The sequence below is a fragment of the Falco punctatus genome (assembly GCF_963210335.1).
Source record: "Falco punctatus genome assembly, chromosome: 2".
NCBI classification, from domain to species: Eukaryota; Metazoa; Chordata; class Aves; order Falconiformes; family Falconidae; genus Falco; species Falco punctatus.
Window position 1 is genome coordinate 64,286,246 of NC_137581.1, and position 19,852 is coordinate 64,306,097.

General features: G+C 54.5%; 2 protein-coding genes across 2 annotated transcripts in view; both read left to right on the forward strand.

The window, feature by feature from the left end:
• Positions 1-19,852, forward strand: part of LOC308059118 (uncharacterized protein) — a 473,234-nt gene that overhangs the window by 399,480 nt on the left and 53,902 nt on the right. The gene's annotated exons all lie outside the window — the stretch shown is intronic.
• On the forward strand, positions 11,963-18,488 carry SOX1 (SRY-box transcription factor 1). Its single transcript, XM_080376043.1, has one exon. It carries the CDS (start codon positions 15,031-15,033, stop codon positions 16,147-16,149), a length of 1,119 nt encoding a protein of 372 aa, XP_080232169.1. The 5' UTR covers positions 11,963-15,030; the 3' UTR covers positions 16,150-18,488.

Here is a 19,852-nt window from a genome sequence, read left to right on the forward strand (position 1 = left end):
CAAATGGACAATGTGTTGTCACCTCCTCCAGGAAATACAGATATATAATGTTAAATGTATATAAAACATGTGCGAACATTTTTGCCATTGCAGTAAAAGTTAGACCTTTTGGTACATGTGCTTGGATGCTCAGAAAAACACTGACTTCTTAAAGCCATAACACGTTCTGGTGGACTCAAGACAGTGATGACAGCATGTCTAAACACTTCATCAATGAGGAGTGTTAGTTTGCCTGAGTCTCTTTAATAAGCCACAAGACCTGATGCTAAGCCACGCTCCATTTTACAGCGCTACTTTCAACTTTAATGATTTCTTCAGATGACTGGATCATGTTGTAGTGAGACGACCTGATCCCCACTCCATACTTTCTACTCACAAGCCACTTGAAAAACTGATTTGCACCTTGGTCATGGAATATATATTCTGTACTTGAACAGTGTGGTTCAGACTTCAGACCCTATTCAAACAGGGGGCAAATCCAAGACCTAAAAAAAACCACTAAGGAAACAAATTACTATCTGCCACTCTAAAATGAAATGAATCAAACAGTGTAAATACTGAGTTCTGTGCAGCGATGCAATTAGCTTTCACCTGTAGATTTTTAGAGCTTGCAGCCTTCATGTTCCAGGCCTTGTAGTTTCCCTCTGATTTCACTCCAGTGTGGATCAGGCATAATTCCATCACAGTCACAGGAACTGAGTCCGTGGAAGACATGATTTTAGCAATCTTGGTGTTTCCTATCTACAGCACAAACCCCATTTAATCCTTAAACAGTAAAATCATAGTTATCTTTACTTCCACTTCCCATGTTATTTTAGTCATTTTCCAGCTCTATCATTTGAATTTGTGCCATAATATTTCCACCCTGAGAACATACTAATATTGGTGTTTGAGGTATGGGAATAAATAGAAGTTGAGTGCCTGGATTTCTTACGACACTGAGAGGGTGCAGATCTGTATTTCAGAGCAATTTTAGGACGGTCAGGTTGCTACTGGGCTTAATTTCAAGACTTAATAAAGCTACTACATTTGAGGGAAATATATTTATCTATGTCAAGTATGTTTTGACTTCTGAGGTTGGGAACTGTCTCACGGCATGATGCTGAAAAAGCGACAGCTGTGTCTATGCTGGAAAGCAATAGAAGACTTGCACAGGTATGCTGCTAAAAAAGCAATCACATTAGAGATAACTGCCCATTTTTAGATGGCAAGGGGAGTTTTTCAAGTTCTATCAAGGACATCAACAAATATTTTTTCCTTTGTTGGTCAGTTCCTTCTTTGAAAATACGGGTCACGTATTTTCACAGCCTTTCTTTGCAGGCAAATGGGCTGGGTAACAGCTACAGGCATTTTTCTGTGTAAGGGAATTGAATAAAGACTGTCCACAGCTCTGCTCTAGAGCCAGGGACCAGCCGCAGAGCCAGCCTGTGGATTTTAACAAGCTGCTGCACAGCAAAGTTACAGCTGCGATTGACTTCAAACAACTGGGAGGCAATTGTTCCACAGTAAAACCTGATTTCTTCTTCTGCGATTTTACCCGATGCTAGGCTGTAGTCGGCGTGGTCAAGGCATGGAAGCAAGCTTACCTGGGGGCTGGTGCTTGTGACCCCAGGAGTCCCCAGTAACCTCAGCCTGGAGCGCTCCAGGCACCACCGGGGGTTTACGTGTACTAAAATCTGGGGTCTCTGAAGCAGCAACTTTCAGGTCGGTCCCGAAGGCAGTGCGTCTGCAGTGCTGACCCAAGAGCCCTGGCAAGGGCTGGGGGCGGCTCCAAGCCCCTCGGGGAGAGCCCGTGGTGCTGTCGGCAGCCCCGGAGCCGGGGCCGGGGGCTGGTGCCCGCCGCCCGCACCCACGGAGCGGGGGAGCCGCCAGCAGCGCCGGCCGGGGGCGGGGGGCGCTCCCCTCGCTCCCTGTGCGCCGGGCGCCTGGGGCAGGGATGGCCGGAGTGCCAGGCGTGCGTGGCCCTTCTGCAAAAAGAAGGGTTGGAAGCCCCTGCAAGAACAACAAACAAACAAACAAAAACCTGCGAAGAGGAAAAGGCTGTAATCAAGGAGCAGAGAGCTTTGGGGATTCAGGGGGTGGGGGTGGAGACGGGTGCAGGGTAAATGGGACTTAAAGATAGCAGACAGCACTAACTGCATATGATCAATAACCATCCCGTGTGGATTCCTCTACTCATCTAACATCAGCTAGGACCATGCAAATACTGCAACTGAGTACTCGACGAGAAAATCAGCTGAGCGTGTGTTTAAACTATGATTAATTATTAATATGAACAATTCTTTCCAATTAAATGTTTAATTTAATCCCCTCATGTCGACTTGTTTAGGAAACAACATGTTTAGCTTCCAAAACGATAATGTGGGTGTAGGTTGATATCAACCATATATCATTCGTGTGATGAATTATCATCTTTTTTCTTCTTGCTTCGTTCTACCCAGCTGAGGCAACGAACAATTTTTGGTATAAATATTTACGACATTTTTAAAACGTTCAAAGGAAATTTGTCAGAGAGGTCCCTCGAAGCACAGGGGAAAATCACATCTCGGTGAAGATACTAATCTTGGAAATGTAAGTTCAAAAAGAAAAGCAGCTCCTATTTCGAATAGTAACTTCAGAAGAAATTAACCGTGACTAATGTTTCTTCCTGCTACCGCTCTTAATCTCTCTTGCCACGTCCTAGGCAGGTGCCTGCCAGCCTTTGCAGTGAATCTGGCTACCTCCTTGCACGGTCCTTTGCCCACCCTATGGAGGCTGTGGTTGTGCAGCTGCCTGCTCGCTGCGTTTGTGGGCTTTCCTTCCCCTGCCGCCTTCTCCTAAATCAAACCCCTCGGGTCCCGCTGTACCTAAACAGTCCCTGAAACCTCGGACCCCGCCAAGCCCGCCCTTCCTTTCCTCTCCTCTCCTCTCCTCTCCTCTCCTCTCCTTCCCTTCCCTTTCCTTTCCTTTCCTTTCCTTTCCTTTCCTTTCCTTTCCTTTCCTTTCCTTTCCTTTCCTTTCCTTTCCTTTCCTTTCCTTTCCTTCCCTCTCCTTTCCTTCCCTCTCCTTTCCTTCCCTCTCCTTTCCTTTCCTTTCCTTTCCTTTCCTTTCCTTTCCATTCCTTTCCTTTCCTTTCCTTTCCTTTCCTTTCCTTTCCTTTCCTTTCCTTTCCTTTCCTTTCCTTTCCTTTCCTTTCCTTTCCTTTCCTTTCCTTTCCCTTCCTCTCCTCTCCTCTCCTCTCCTCTCCTCTCCTCTCCTCTCCTTCCTCTTTTCCTTCTTTCAAGTACTTCAGACTTGGAAGAGCGACGTCTTGTTGAGGAAATGAAGAGCCTCGGGTTTTCAGTGTGTGCGGCAATCAGCCCCTTTCAATGAGCCATCATATCTGTCCTTAATTTCGACTTTCCCAGGCAGTGTTCTCGTATTCCACTGTTTGAAATGTAGGAAGATTTAGCATAATTTGGAGGTCAGATTTCTAAATAAGCCTGCTTAAAATAACAAGCCCACACGGGAGATTGTCAGTATCTCTATTTTGTATACAGTTTACACACTGGCACCGCTTTTTAAAACCCTATATGTGGGTTAAAACTCAATTTTACAACCCCCATTTATATGAGATGTAGGTTTGACATCTGTTTGCCAGAGTGTTTTGCACTTAGCCTAACACCCACTATTAAATGACAAAATTGTGGCAGGCTGTCAAAGCCAGCTGACTGACAGCTGCTCTACTTTACAAAAAAGCCCCATTCAAATATTTGCAGGGTTGAAGCTTTCTGTAACGCTGTCGCCATTCTCCCCGTTATTTAGCATGTAAAATATAAGTCAAAGTTTTAAAGCTGCTTTCCAAAATGTTGCCATTTTTCCATATAAAAAGAGCGAGCGGTGGTTGCTGGCGGGGATCCAGCGCCAAACGCATTGGATGGGTATTTCGCTGGGTCCCCGCGTTCCTCCTATCTGCACAAACCCGATAAAACTGTCATTTAGCAGCGTTTCTTAATATTGCAGCTAATTAGAGCCGGCGTGTTATTGAAGTGAGAGCAAAAATCCACTTAAAAGAGAGGGGAGGGGGGAAAAAAAGGGGGTGGAGTGGGGTGGGGTGGCTAAAATGTGTCCGCGCAGGCAGAGGAGCGCAGCCGGGCACGGCGCACAGCGAGACCCCCGGGGAGCCGGGCGGGCTGCGGGAAAGGGCGGGGGGGCAGCCCCGCGCCGTGCCCCTGCCTGTCCCCGCCGCCGGGGGCCCTGCGGGCACTGGCCCGCAGCCGGGGCAGCTCTGCAAGGACGCGAAGGGACAGCGCTGATGCCTTGGCCGAGGTGGCTCCCCTCTAGCCCGATTGATGAGGATGTAACATTTAATTCAGATCGTTAGTACATGCCCGTCCGTTGTCCTGTTGCCCCTCCATGCGCGAATAAGAGTCTGTAAAGGCAACGGTGGTTTAAACCTAAAAGCCAACTGCTTTTTATTCCAACTTCCCTAATGATTGTGTGTGACCGAGCAACGCAAAATAGCTGGCGAGGTAACCTCTGCATGCTAAGAAGTCTTCGCAGCAATTGCTGGGGTTTGTTTGAACCCCGGGTGCTTTCCGCAGCCTTTGCCAGACAAGCAGGGCTCTGGCTGTCAAGCGAATCGGAGGTTAATGTTGAGGGGGGGGGATGGGGGGCATTTATTAATTTTTTTTTTGAACGAGGACTAGATCCACCCTCTAATAAAAGAAGACACTCCGGCGGTAGGAAAGCGGCTGTCCCCAGTGTCTCTTCCAAGTGCGGCTGGTGCCCGCCGGGGTAACGGCAGCCGCGACCCGCCTGGCCGCCACCGCCGGCTCCACGGCGGGGCAAAAACACACCCCGGTGCCCCCCCCTCCCTCCCCGCCACACACCGCCCCCCTCCCGGCACGCACGGGCAGGCATACACCCTCCCACCAGCCAGAGCGGAGCGGAAAACGGGTTACTCTCAGCTTTACCTGGAAATCTTTAGCTGATTTGTGTCCATTTTAATAACCTCTATCGACTCTCTTTCCTAGAGCGCTCGTCATGGCGATAGAAGGGGACTGGAAAGAAGTATTAAGGGGAGGGGAAAAAATATGCAGCAAGAAAACTAGCGGCGCTGTCTAGGAAAGGGGAGGCTATCGCCAGTGAGTGGTACAGGGCAGGGAAGGTGCGGACCCTCCGCAGCGATCCCGGGCGGAGGGGGGAGGCTGACAAAGCCTGGCTCCATCCCGGGGAGAGCGAGGGAAGGCAGGGAGAGAGGGCGAACGAGAGGGGTCTGTCGCTCCCCGGGAAATCCAAGTTTATTGTCAACAAAGGAGAGTCTGGCCGGGCTGAGCGCCTCCGCCGTCCCGAGCTGCCGGGGACCGGCAGGGCGCGGCGCGGGGGACGGGAGCGGGGTCCCCGGGGCGGGGGCGGCGAGGGGCGGGCGGGGGCGGGGGGAGCCCCGCGGCGGTCACGGCGCCGCACAGGTGCGGGGAGCCGCACCTGGGGGTGGCTCTTCCCTTCCCGGAGTCATGTCCCCCGGAGAAAGGGGCAGGGGAGAATGGCCCAGCAGGAGCGAGGAGGGAGAAAGGCAAGGTTAGAGGAGAAAGTGCGTGTGAGAGAGGGAAAGGGGAAGAGAAAGAGGAGGAAGGCTCCGGGCTCCACCTCCCCGCTCGGCGCGGCGCTCCAGCTGCTCTCAAACCAACTGCTCAATTCTATTCACCGCCGCGATGGAACAAAAAAGTGGCTATTTATTAGAATACTTGTTTGGTATTGTTCGGCGCCACACAAAAGGCGTTTCATTATGTTGGGGTGGGGAGAAAAGCCCCTCTCTTTTTTTTTTCCCTTTCCTTTTCTTTTTTTTTCTTTTCTCTCCAGACCGAAACAATAACTTGAAATTGTCTTTAAAGTCTTTTCTATCAATAATAAATTTCATTTTCTTCTCTCTCTCCCGCTCTCCCTCTCTCCCCCTCTCCCGTGCAGGGTGTGTGTGTGCGTGTGTGTGTGAGTGAGGGGGGAGAGAGAGAGCGAGTGAGCGAGAGAGCGCGGATGGTGAGTGTGCGTGTGTCGCCGGGCACTCGTGGCTCGGGCACAGCCGCCTGGGAGCTGCGGCGGGGCGAGGGGCGAGGAGCAGAGCCGCAGGCGGAGGGCTCGCCGGCCCCGCCGCGCTCGGCCGGGTCGCGCTGCCCCGCGCCTGCCCGGGCACGGCCGGAGGAAGGTGTGAGCTAGGCTAGAGCAGAGGGAAAAAAAAAACCAACCAAACAAACAAACCAACAACAACAAATAATATTAATAATAACAATAATAAGGCTGCCCCTTGAGCTGATATGTTGGGAGGAGGCTGGAGCTGGAAGAGCAACTGTAAGTGTGCCTCTAACTTTTGAGGGGGTCTTCACCCTGTCTTGGGAAGGGAGGAGGGGAAGCTGGCGAGGGGAGGGCTTCCGAGTTACTTTTGCTGCAAGGAAGAGCCGTTTGCAATCACTGGGTTATCGGCTGTGACACGGATTTGGGGGTGGGGGGGACGGGACGACGGGGGGACACGCGACACGACAGTGTTTTGGGCTGCCCCACTCCGCCTTCCCGGGGAAGACGCCTCACCGGGTTTTGAGGCGGGTGAGGGAAGCGGCGGCCGGGGCCGGGGCCGGGGGCTGCGGCCGGGCCGGGGCGGGGAAGGCGCGGGGGCGGCGGCCCGGCGCTGCCTCCCGAGCCGCCGCGCTCGCTCCGGTTACACGTTCCAAAATTAACATGTCGGTGCGCGGGTGGCGTTCGGTGAAAGGTGTCTTGGGCAAAGAATCAATTTCGCCGTGACTGACCGACGGGCTTGGCTGTATTAATACTGCCAAAAACGGGGAATCAATAGGCAGAGCAGCTCTCGGCTATTACAAGTAATGCCTGCTTAATCTCTGCCCCACGGAGCGAGCATTCACATGGGCTCTTAGCATTGCTAATGCGGCCGGGCTGAGACCGGCTCCATCTTCCCACGGAACAGGGGATCCCCGGACCCGGTCCCCTGTGAAGGTGACAGCTGCCGGGACCTTTCGACCGGGAGGCTGAGCCCAGCCCCTCGAAGTAAAAAGTCCCGGCGAAAAGAAAATCCCGGGGCTTAGGGCTACCTGGGGCGGTCCGACCCGGGGTCTTACCCTCCCTCCCCAGCTCCGAGGTGGCCGTACAGCCTTACCCTATTGCCATAAAGTGTCGGGATGTTTAAAAGGCGAAATTGATTTTTCCTCTCTTATTTGCCGGTGGTGTTTGGGGTCGATCAACAGGCAATGGAACAAGACTGTGCATCTATCGATCAGGGAGGGGACGGGTTTTGGCTGAATCCCTTTTCAGAAACAGGTGTTTAAACATGATAGCGGCTCCAGTCAATTAACCCATTAAAAACCCCTTTTATCGCATTGATTCCCGCAGGCTGCCATAAAAGGTTGTGGCTTGAAAGCCTGTTTGTTGGGGGTGGAGTGGGGGATGTATGGGGGGTGGGGGGAGGGGGGCTGAAGGGAGGTGGGGGTAAGTGCAAACTGTCCCCAAACGTACAGTAATCGAGCAGACAGTAAGATGCCAAACTACCGTTTCTTGTTTGCCTTCCCACCGAGCCAGGCTGCCCCGGCATCTCGGCGCGCCCCGTCCCCGCCCCGCTGCCCCCGGGCCCGGCTCCGCCGAGGGGCAGAGCGGCCGCCGCCGTCCCCTGCCCGCCGGGGGCCGCTCGCCTGCCCAGCCCCTGGGGCAGCAGTTGACACATCCCTCTCGGGAAAGGGGGCCCCGTGGCGGAAGGCGCAGGGGGGCGGGGGGGGAGCAGGGAGACCCCCGCCCGGGGAGGGGAGCTGAGGGCTGGGGCAGCGGGCTGCGGGCCGGGGCGGGCTGCGGGGGCCAGCTGAACAGTAGCCCTGGAAAGTTGCAGGCGCTGCTGTTCCCTGAACAGGACAGTCTGTGCGCGGCCTGCCCCCCCACACCCCCCGCAGCACGTTGCCCAGGTTTGCCAGGGATAGGGTTGTACGAGGTCTATCTGCTAAAGGCGTCGGTAGCCCTGTTGTTATCCCGCCTTACGGTGGCTGCCAGGGAATCTGTGTAAGCGGAATGTGAAGTATGGGTCAGTGATCTGGTGGAAAACAGATCCGTGAAAATCACCCCTTTTCCAAAAGGCAGATAAGCACTGCATCCCGACTCCGGCCAAAAAGTTGGTATCTCCGGTTGGTAGGAAGGAAACCGGGTTTTTCTCCTCGCTTCGCTGGGGTTCGTTATCCGCCTTCCCATGGCCAGAGAACTGCACTGGATGGAGCAAGAGGATCATGTATTTCCTCTGGGTACCTTTAATTTCCAGGCTAGCGGCCTGAGATTGTTTAGATGTTTCTAGTTTTCCCCTTGTTTGCTGTTTTCTGAAGTAAGCACTGGATGCGACTGAAAAGGTTTGAAATCGTGTCAAAGTGATGTTTTAATCTCATTGAAAAGTGTATTAAAGGAGAAGATGTAATTTGTATGGAATGTTTCGATGAAAGGAGAGATTGGAGTGGATGATACTTTCGCTCTCCTGTGAACCTCATGTCATGTTTATATTGAAGCCTGTGTAGCTAATCTAATTTGCAATAACAGGATGGCCTGCAAAGAAAGAAGCTTCTGTATGATTTAGTTTCTTTCTCTCCTCGTTTATTTTTTACACAAATACATTCTGACTTGCCCTGAATGATGCCTTTGCAATTTGGGGATAACTGGCGAGGATGCAAACCAGAAATATTTCCTCTGTGGTGCTCTAAACCCCACTTCTCCAAGCGATGCGCCACAGACATAAACAGCCAGGTCGCCCTGCCGTAAATGGGACGCCGCACTTTGGCTTGCAAAGCTCTTTTTTTCGTGACTGACATTTCAACAGCCCAATTTTAAAGATTAACTTCTTAATAACTCCCGTGTCGTACCAGTCCGACGAGCTTTCCATCCCCGCAGCTCTTCTTTTTTCCTTTAAAAGTTTGCAGTCACAGAGCTATACTTTCAAAATATTTTCTTTATGGTAGAAAGTAAATTGCCGGGTAGATATTTTTTGTCTACAGGGGCTCTCTGTTAACACGTCTTGTAAAAAGTAAAAGGTATGGCCATCTCTTTATTTGGGAAACCCAGACCCTAGAAAATAAGAGAGTGCAAACCCTCATCTCCCGCGAGATGTTTTGCCATCTGATTAGTACGTATTCCCCGCGTGTGCTTCAGTAATAAAAATAATAATAATAATAATAAAAAAACCCAAAAAAAATCTGAACAGACTTGAAAATTACAAGTTTTGTGTAAAGTAAAAAGGTGTATTCAGCCTGTTAATTACAGGGGGTTGTGTCACTGGAATGTTATCAATGACCCGTTTAATTTTACTGTAATTACTGACAAAATAAGACAACGATAGATCACAATACAGGATATTCCTCTTTCGGAACAACATTGTGCTAGAAGTCGAGCTAACGCGTAACGTAAACTAACATTTTAGAAAACGTTCCTGTTGGCAAAACTTCGTTGAGACCCGGTTCTGCCTGCTCTGCCGACTCGTATCTCCCACCGGGATGGGATCGGGCCCGTTCCAAGGCGAGGGGGCACTCCGTGTGCCCGCCAAGGGGTGAGGAGGGGGCAAGGAAGTCTCTTCTCAGGCGCAGGCTGACCGTCCCGTCCCGTCCCCCCGAGGTGTGCCTGGCCGTTCCTCCTGCCATGTCGGCCCCGCGACCCGTGCTGGGAGGTGACACCCCCGGCACCGCCGGCCACGCGCCAGCCGGGACCCGCTGTCGCCTTGGGGCGGCCGCCGGCTGCCGCTGAGATCAAACGCGCGGGAGATCGATACTACTTCTTTTAGGCGCATCGAAAATAGAAAGCCCATTTTCAAAGCCAGTAAAAACTAGAAAGGAAGGAGCGAAAACAGAAAGGCTGGGGTATACAAACTCTTCGGAAAGGAGCAATTTATCGATACGGGGTGTGTGTGTGTGTGTGTGCAGAATTCCTGCAGAAAAATGGCTCCAGCCGTCCTTTTATCTGACACAATAGATAAATAAATGGATGTACCTACACGGAGCAGCCGGATGCCCTCCCGTCACTTTGATTTTGCCCAGAGCAGGCTGGCCCTGAGCATTCCCCCTGCGCTCCGTGTCGCGCCCCCTCCCCGGTGCCCGCTCCCCCTCGGGCGGGTGGCTCCTGGCAGGCGAGCCCCGGCCGCAGCCCCGCCGGCCCCGGGAGCGGAGGGCACTCGCTGGCTCTCACTACGACTTCGGAAACCTTTCGGCCCCGTCTCGTACCCACCCTCGCTGTTTCCCCGCCGTGCTCCCCGCCTGTGCCCCGGGGCACCCCCGCAGGGCAGCCTCAGCGCCGGTGGCCCGGGCTGCCCCTTCTCCGCCTGTTCCCAGCGCGGCGGCGGGCGACCCGTCGGTTGCGGGGGGCCGGGGAGGAATGCAGGGAGAACGGCCTGGCAGCCGAGCCGCCCCCCCGAGCCACTCCGGAGGGCGGCAGCGAAGTCCCGCAGCGGGGCGGCCGCTCGGGTCGCGCTGGTGTCGCGACAGCCCGGGCTGTCCGGAGCGGCGGCCGGGATCGAGGCGCGCCGGGGCGGCGGCAGGACAGCCCTTACCCTCGTCACGCTTCCCGTTGGCTGGCACGGCTCTCCTGGGCGAAGGGGGGAGACATTTCTCGTCAGGGAATTTTAGCCCTTTCCTCCCCCCCTTTCCTTTATCCCCCCTTCCCGTTCATTCATAAACCTGGTGGCTATAGACGCAGCTTGAATATTGACGTCTCTTCCCCCAACTGCTCCTCCGTTAACCCAATTACAGAATTCATCAAGAACTGTGTTGAATTATCTCTTTCCATACAGTATCAGCATTAGCCTAATTAAAAGCTATAATGTCTGATATAATGATTAAATCGTTAGCTCTGCTGTAGGGAAGCAATATTTTGTTTTCCCTTCAATTAGAAGCTGATTGAGGTTTTCAGAGCAGGTCAGCTGTGAAATTTGAATTATATGTGTGAGTACCGTTCACAGGGTGAGCCCCTACTCGAAAGCTCCAGAGATTCTCCAAACGCTTTTACCCAGCAAGCTGGGAAAAGACAACAAAACACGCAGAGAGCCTGGAGCTGATTTGGGACTGGGGCTGCAGCATCTCCCGGAACAGTTGTTAGCCCTGGAAAAGAAAGCGGGACTTTATTCAGGCGCCCTTTTTCTTCCATCCCATCCGGGCTGGGTAGCGCTTAGTGTTCAAAACAGTGATCCCCGAGCTGCCCGGTCACCCGGGCAGGAGTGGGCTTCCCCGCTTGCCCTCACCCTCCCTCCCTGCTCCCTCCCGGGTGGTCGCTTCGGCCCAGGTGACCGTGCCCCGGGGGCGAGGGAGCCGTTCACCTTTGGCGCAGCCCAGCGGGTTTTGCAGTAAAGCGCCAGGGGAGCCGCAAGCGACCCCCGGTCCCGCGTCTCAGACGGGCCGGAGAGGGATCAGCCAGCACACCCCCCCCGAGCCTCTCCCCGTGGCTTCTCACCGTGGCGGGCTGGCGCTGGGCGGCCCCAGCCCGGGGCGAGGGTGAGGGAGGCGCGGCGGCAGCCAGCAGACGGCGATCGCCGCCTGCTCCGGGCCGCCCGGCTCGGCTCGGCCCCACCGCCCCTCTGCCCCCTCCTCGCCCTCGGGGCCGAGCGCGGCGGGGGCACGGCGGCGGGCGACCCCCACCCCGAGGGGGCGGCCCTACCGGGGGGAAGGGTAGCGGGGGGAGGTGCCGTCCGCCCGGGCGCGTCCCGCAGCGCGGACGCGGAGGGAAGCGGAGGCCGGGGGAGGCCACCCGTCACTCCGGGCAGCTTGCGGGCGGGCCACGCCGGCACCTGCCCCGTTCGTGGGCTCGGGGGGCGGCCAGGGCCGCTGCCGGACCTTTGGCCCTCCGCGGTCCTGCTCCCGGTGCAGGATCGCCTCCCGCTTCCCCTCTGGCTTCCCGGCAGCGCTCCCCCAGGCACACATCTCGTCCCTCCGCCGGCCCTCCCCTGCTCCCGCCACCACCCACTCCTGCCTGTTTGCAATTCCACTTTCCTGCGCGTTCCCCCCTGCACCACCCCAACCCCGCAGACCGCTCCCCGCTTGTCGCCTCTGTCAAACGACACTCGCGAAACCGCTTGACCTCGTCCCTGTCCTTCGAGTCGGGATCTGCACCACGTTTACCACGGAAGAAAAGCCCCTGTCTGTCTCCCGAGCTGGTTCTTGCACCTCCCACGTCCCCCTCCCCAGTGGGGTGCGCCTGGGGCAGAGGCAAGGGGGCTCCTGCCAACACCATCTTCTGACACACACCCACACACCCACTCCCTGTTCTCCTTTATCCAGCCTGAAGGACCGTGTTCACGGCGGTTTGGCTGCCTTTAAGGGAAGGAAGGGGCTCCCGGAGCCGAGGAGAGATGTGTGGGGCAGTAGAGAGTGGGGGAGCCCTGCTCCGAAAGGGGGGCAGCCCCCGACATGGTACGGATGAGGGCTGCCCCCGGCACCAGGGAAGGGTCAGCCCCGGCCGTGGGTACCCTGCGTGTGAGGGGGAGGGAAGTGGGGGTGTATCCACAATTCTCAAGGATGAGCATGTGTTCCTACGGGGTCCACCAGCTCACAGGGTGCACGGTACTTGTCCGGAAAAGGTTGCCCTACACCAATTCGTCCCATTTGTTTGTCAGGAGACCTTCGGGTACCTTTATATCAAAAAATTTCAGGGAAGAATACCACTAGGGCTTTGGGTGAATAATGTACAAGCCATGTCATTTATCTCACGGCTTTTACTCCCAGTATCTTCATTTGGCCATCCAAGTGGAAATGCGCCTTTCTGCAGTAACCTTCTCTCCCCTCCCCCACCTCTTCTACCCCAACCAATTACATTTTTAATACATCATTTAGCAATCACAGCAGCCTCGCTTGTTTTGCCCCTGCAGATGTGGCAACCCACCAGCTCAGGAAAATATCAACCGGAGCAGCGCAGGCCCGATCCTGCACTGGCTCCCCTCTGCTCTTTGCACCCTTAGGGCCGCCTAGGAAATGAACAGAGCTTCCCCAAAAGCATCCCCACCCGAGCTCGCAGCAACACCCCGGCTGAGCAAAAAGGGCCCAGAAGCAGGCCGAGCCTGCAGCCATCAGAAATGGAGAGGCACTTCCCTCTCCTCAGCAAACTCGGATTAGATTATCAGGATGAGATCACTATTCCATGACGAGCCATTGGAAATGGGGGGGGGGAGAGAAAAAAAAAAAAAAAGGCTAATCCTAGCCCAAAGCCTAAGGCTGGTGCTTTGTGCACGGTGCACGCTCCTCCTGCAGAAAACTTCTGGTGGTAATTACAGTAATTGGGGGAACTGCCGCGTGATTCCAGCCTTGGATGGCCACTAGGGTCAGGAAAATTATCACTCACGGACCAGGAAAAGAGCAAGGATGCCACATGTCCCTTTCTGCACCTGGCGAAAGACGATGGGGATGGCAGTTTTTGTGCATGGGCATTTGTGCAATGGACCGGCTGTTCCTATAGCTGCAATTAGAGATTACAGCATGAATTTCAGTGCAGACCACTTTCGTCCCTCTGTAAAATAACAGTAACCTATCTCACAGACAGCCAGGGCACAAAGATAATCTTTAAATGTTTTCCGGGTGGGGTGGGTGGTCGTCATACTCCTGTACTTACTTTATACAAATACAACACGTTTCCATGTACCTTCATTAGTCTCAAATGCTTTTAGCTCCCCTAGGACTAAGAGCACGTCCAGCCTTTGCCTTGCGCCGGGGCCTGGGAGCAGTTTTGATGCCAGGGAGAGCCGTCTGCCCCCGCCCACCCAGAGAGCCTCGGGGAAAGCTCCAGAACGGGTGGAGTCCGGGGGAAAAGGCGTATTTAGGTGCCGCTCGCATTGGTGCGGTGACGACGAGGGGTGCCCGGCCCGGGGCGGACGGCCCCGGGGCACCTCATTCCCCCCCGAACGCCGCTCTACGGCCGTCTAAGTGTCGGGCGCGCTCGGCGGGAACGGGGCAGCCCGCAGCGCAAGGCCTCCCTCCCTCCCCCCGGCGGTACCCGGCGGGGAGGGGGCGACCGGTGTGTCCCGTACCCCCCGCCGCCCCGGGGCCTAAGCTCGGGGCGCGGCGGAGGGCGGGTCGTGTCAGCGGCCCAGGGCGGGGCGGGGCGCGCCGTGACCCCGCCGCCCGCCCCCTCGGGCGCGGCGCGCCCCGCCGGACGTCACTGCTCAGCGCGCGCCATGCAAATCGCCGCCCGCCGGCGCGCCCCCATTGGTCGCCGCCAGGCGATTTAAGGCGGGCTCGGCGCGCCCTGTATGGCTGCAGCGCCGCTCGCCCGCGCGCCCGGCGGCTCCTCCTCTCCCGGCCCGCCCGTCCCGGCCCCGTCCCGTCCCGTCGCGTCCGGGCCGCGGGAGGGAGACCACCGCCAGCAAATTACTGTGCCACCGCGCCACGGCTGCCGGGCTCGGCGCTTGTTTTGGTTGGGTTCTTTCCCCCACCCCCTCCCTCCCCCGACCCTCCTCCCGCTTTTTTTTTTTTTTTTTTTTTTTTTTTTAGTTAACGTTTAAATACTTTTGTGGGTTTTTTTTCCTCCCCCTCCTTTTTGCGTGGCGGTGTGGTTCTCCTCTCTCTTCTGCTCCGTTCACCTGCGATCAGCGGATGCAAGTCACACACGCTCCCTCCCCTCCCTCCCTCCCTCTCTCTCTCCAAGTTAGCAAAGAACAAAAAAAAAATAGCTCCGTTAAGGATAAGAGCGGGAGCGGAGGGGTGTGCGCGCGTGTGCCGGGGAGAGCCGGGAGCGGAGGACACCGCCGACGGCTCCGCACACTCCTCCCTCCGCGCCAAGTGAAGCAGCAAGTTTGCCGTGCACCTGTTTGAACAGCTCGAATCCCAGTCGCCGCCGAGCCGCGAAAGTGATTTGCGAAAGAAAGGGAGAAAGTTTTTCGCCGGCGGGGTCGCCGATCGCTCTCCTCGCGGTTTTCTTCTCCTCCTCCTCTTTTTTTTTTTTTTTTTTTTTTTTCACGGCGGTCGCTACCTAGATACAAACGGGTTTTGCCTCGCTCGCTCCCCGTCCTCCCGGGCTCCTCTATGTTTGATTCTTTTTTCACGCCTGGCGCCGGTGGAAAATAAAAAAGCTACTTGAATGTACAGCATGATGATGGAGACGGACTTGCACTCCCCCGGCGGAGCCCAGGCCCCCACGAACCTCTCGGGGCAGACTGGAGCGGGAGGCGGCGGCGGTGGTGGCGGCGGCGGGGGGAACAAAGCGAACCAGGACCGGGTCAAAAGACCCATGAACGCCTTCATGGTGTGGTCGCGGGGCCAGCGGCGGAAGATGGCCCAGGAGAACCCCAAAATGCACAATTCGGAGATCAGCAAGCGCCTGGGGGCCGAGTGGAAAGTCATGTCGGAGGCCGAGAAGAGACCGTTCATCGACGAGGCGAAGCGGCTGCGGGCGCTGCACATGAAGGAGCACCCGGATTATAAATACCGGCCCCGGCGGAAGACCAAGACCCTGCTCAAGAAGGACAAGTACTCGCTGGCCGGGGGGCTACTGAGTGCCGGCTCGGCCGGGGGAGGCCCGGCCGGCGTCGGTGTGGGCATGGGCGTCGGCGTCAGCCCCGGCGGCGTCGGGCAGCGGCTGGAGAGCCCCGGCGGCACGGCTAGCGGCGGCTACGCGCACATGAACGGCTGGGCCAACGGCGCCTACCCGGGCTCGGTGGCGGCGGCGGCGGCGGCGGCGGCGATGATGCAGGAGGCGCAGCTCGCCTACAGCCAGCACCCGGGCAGCGGGGGGCACCCGCATCACCCGCACCCCCACCACCCGCACCACCCGCACAACCCGCAGCCCATGCACCGCTATGACATGGGCGCCCTGCAGTACAGCCCCATCTCCAACTCGCAGGGCTACATGAGCGCCTCGCCCTCGGGCTACGGCGCCCTGCCCTACGGCTCCCAGCCCCACCAGAACTCGGCGGCGGCGGCGGCGGCAGCGGCGGCGGCGGCGGCCGCCTCCTCGGGGGCGCTGGGCGCCCTGGGCTCGCTGGTGAAGTCGGAGCCCAGCGTGAGCCCCCCCGTCACCTCGCACTCGCGGGCCCCGTGCCCCGGGGACCTGCGGGAGATGATCAGCATGTACTTACCGGCCGGGGAAGGCGGGGATCCGGCGGCCGCCGCCGCCCAGAGCCGGCTCCACTCCCTGCCCCAGCACTACCAGAGCGCCAGCACGGGGGTGAACGGCACCGTCCCCTTGACGCATATCTGAGCCCCCGCCGGCCGCCGGCACCGGCGCCGGGAGCGGCGGAGGTGGGCGCGGGCCCCGGCTCGGCCACCGGCCCCGGCCCCGGGCCGCCCCGCAGGACTGCGCACCCCGCCGCTGCCACCGCACGCTCAGCCCCCGGCCGCCCGCCCGCGCCCGGCCCGCTCCGCTCCTGCCCCGCTCCCGGCGTCCCCCCTCTTATTTTTGCCTCTTGCTTCCCTTCCCGCCCGCCCTCCCGCGCCTCTTTTTTTTTTTTTTTTTCTTTCTTCCTTCCTTTTTGTACAGAAGAGAAATGTTTTGATGTTCTTGTAATAATAATAATAAATAATAATAATAATAACGAGAGAGAAAAAAGGTAACGGTTGCTTTACTTACCTTTTTTTTTAGAAGGACTAGTTTATGAAACTAGTTTTAGACTGAACTTCTGTGTTTTATGGAGACTTTTTGTACAGTATTTATCATTCACCCAAGAGACATAGAGCGTTTATTTGCAAAAAAAAAAAAAAAAAAAAAAGGAGAGAGAGAGAGAAAGAGAAAGGAAAAACAAAAACAAACCGACGGCGTAAAGACAAAAAATATCAATAATAACCATACAAAGTTGTAGGCGATGCCAACTTTTATACCGCGCGGAACCGCTACGATTTCAGTCACGGATCGCTTCTTGCGAAGGCTTTTTATTGCCTAATTAACTCGAAGTTGATGGGGAAACAGTTCTCATTTATTACTCATGTACTAAGGCAAATCCAAAACAACACTTAAAAGTTTTTTTGTAGATGTTCTCGCGTTTCTGGATTTTTTTTTTGTTGTTGTTTGGGGTTTTTTTGTTATTTGTTTCTTTATTTATAAAACTTTTTTTTTCTTCTGGAGGCTGCAATGATTTTTTTCTTGGGTTTTGTAAAACTTTATTGTATCTGGATATTTGTTTGTTTTCTCTTTGGTTTTGTTTTCTTTTTGTATCATTTATTGTAAATGCATTGTGAAATAATTTTTATTTAGGCGTTACGAGGGAATTCAGATTGTGTATATAGTTTACTAAAAAGCTTTTCTGCTAAACAGAAATCCTAAGGATGCGTTCAATTTTGAGTTAAATAAATTTCAAAGCGGAAAAAGTCACCTGGTTTTTTTTAAAAAACAAAGCAAAACCTAACCGGAGAGCATAGCAGTGTTTACCATAGCGTGCCTGGACATACAGCAGGTAAACCTAGAATATGGGGAGGAAGTTTTAAATCGGAGCGGCAAACGGAACGAAGTGCAACCCCGCCGTAAATGCCGGTGGCTCCTAACCGGTGTAAATCAGGAGGGCTGAAGGCAGATTTATTTCAGTTCTCGCTCCGTGCTGCGAGGGAAGGCGACTCGCCGCGTCACCCTCCCCAGCCGTGCACGTTCGTTTTCTGGATTTTGCGGCCAGGCTGGCGGCCCGGCCCGTGCCCAGGGCCGTAACTTCTCCCCGGGGGGAGGCCGGGCGCTGCGGCCGGGCTGCCCGCCTCTGCCCCCGCTCGTCCGGGAGACCCCGCCGTCCCGGGGGGCACCGACCTCCCGGGGGGACGCGAAGGCGCCGGCGAACGCGCCACTTCCCCTCCAATTAACGCCATGAAAAGCGAAAGCGCTTCGGTTTGAGCGTCCCGAAAAGAAAAGCGACCTCTAAACCCCAAGCCCGGAACGCAGCCCCGTCCGTCCCGAGCATCCCGGGGGGCGAACAGGGAGCGGTGGGGTCATGCGCTCCCGGCCCGCGCAAACCGGGGGGCCAGTTTCAGCGACTGGTGCGAAAGCTGTCGGGCAAAACCCCTGCGAGTCTGTTCATTGCAGAATGCTGTTCGGTGCTTTGAAGTCTAATTTAATTTTATTTTTTCTTCCTAGCTGTTGATCGGTACCTTTCGATATGCTGGAATTAAAAGTTTGCTGTAAACTTCGTCTGGTAGTAGTAACAGCATTAAGCGTTGCCTTTAAATATCATACGGTAGCAAAGAATTTTTTTAATTAGTCTTAACTGCTTGAACAAAAGGAAAAAAACCACTTCTGACTTGCAGGGGTAGTGTCGTCGCAGCAGGCTGTAGGGCTTTTTAAGCCATCTTTTAGCGCTGGCGAATGAGTCCTTCATCCATCCAGGAGTGGGGAAGTGTTAGCTGGTTAATGAGGAGCGGTTTCTGTCCGTGTTAGGGATTGCATTTTACCTATAATGCTGACATGTCAATTGACATATGTAACTCTTCGAAGTCAATTTGATATAATTTGATATAAAACTCATTCTTTAAAGTGAATGCAAAATTTTCATGGAAACTGTCTATTGATTTAAACCCAAAATTTCCCCTTTCTTTTTTCTTTTTTTTTTCTTTTTTTTGTTTTTTTTAAACTATGTGAGCCTTTATTAAAGCGAGGTGTGTGCGGGTTCAGGCAGTCACCAGGCTAATTTTGGAACTAGCGTGCAAACAGCGCTCACAGAAAGCAGGAACCTGTGAGAATCCTTCTGGCGCGTTGGTTACCTCCGGCCAAGCACGGTCCTGTACGTAATTTAAAATATTAGCAGGGGTACCTTTAAATGTGCAGAATAAGCTGAATACCTGTTGAACTGTTTCTTGAAACGCGTTATCCACCATGTGTATACGTACTTATACATATCTATACACACTGTAGATAGCATCATGACCAAAGGGAAGTATGTGTGTGTGTGTGTGTACGTGTGCACATGCAGATGCATATACATCTGATGCAACCTTGTTACGTGCCTTTTCTTTAAGGGTCATAGCTATTGAAAATCCCATTTACTGACAATGCGGAAGAGAAAAATCCCGGCGAGACGATCCTGTATCGTTGAACACGACTGATGGAACAGGCGGGTTGGGGCGGTCAAGGGAGAAAAGCAAATAATCATCTGTACACGTCCAAACAACAGAAATACTAGGGGGAAGCACTTAAAAGAGAAATATTACGACTCACTAAATGAGCTCCTTTTAACGAGTTTTCCCTCCTCCCCTCACAATTTAGTCACTCAATGGCGTTATGCCTAGAATAATAGGAATACCTGCACTTTCAGTACAAGGGGATTAAACAGACCCAATCTCGGCTATATTCAAATAAGCTTCGAATATTCTCAGCCCGCCTTTCAAAGAAATACAATCCCCTCTACAAATGTCCAACACACCACCACCACCCCCCAAAACCCAACCAAAACCAACAAACCAACCAAAACCACCACCACCCCCAAACACCAAAAGGGTAGCATTTTTTGCTGTTAGTGGTTTTCTGGTTTGGCGATTCAGTTTAATGTGAGTTAAATTTCAAGTTTGAATATACAAACAAACTTTGCTAGGCAGACGAGTTGGGTTTAGGCACAGTAAAATAACTCTGTCTTTGGGCTTTCTGCTGTGCTGGTTATATATAAGAGAATAATTGAATATGCAAAACTAAGAATAGGTTTAAGCGATTTATGGTTTAAGTACATTACATCTAAAATTGTATGAAATGTTCCTCCTATAATATGATTGACAGAGCTATTAAAATCACCTGTGTGGAAGAATAAAATAAAAAGAAAAGAAATCTCGTTTCCAGTAAAAGGAAGGAAAATCCAGGGAGTAAGGCGACGGGGAGCGGGGCGGAGGTGCCCTCTCTGCGGAGCTAGGCTGTATGTAGCAGGGGGGGGCTTGGGGTCAGGGCCCCCCTCCAGCCAGGCCCCAACCCCCCCCCCCTCCACACACACACACCGGCCACCGCT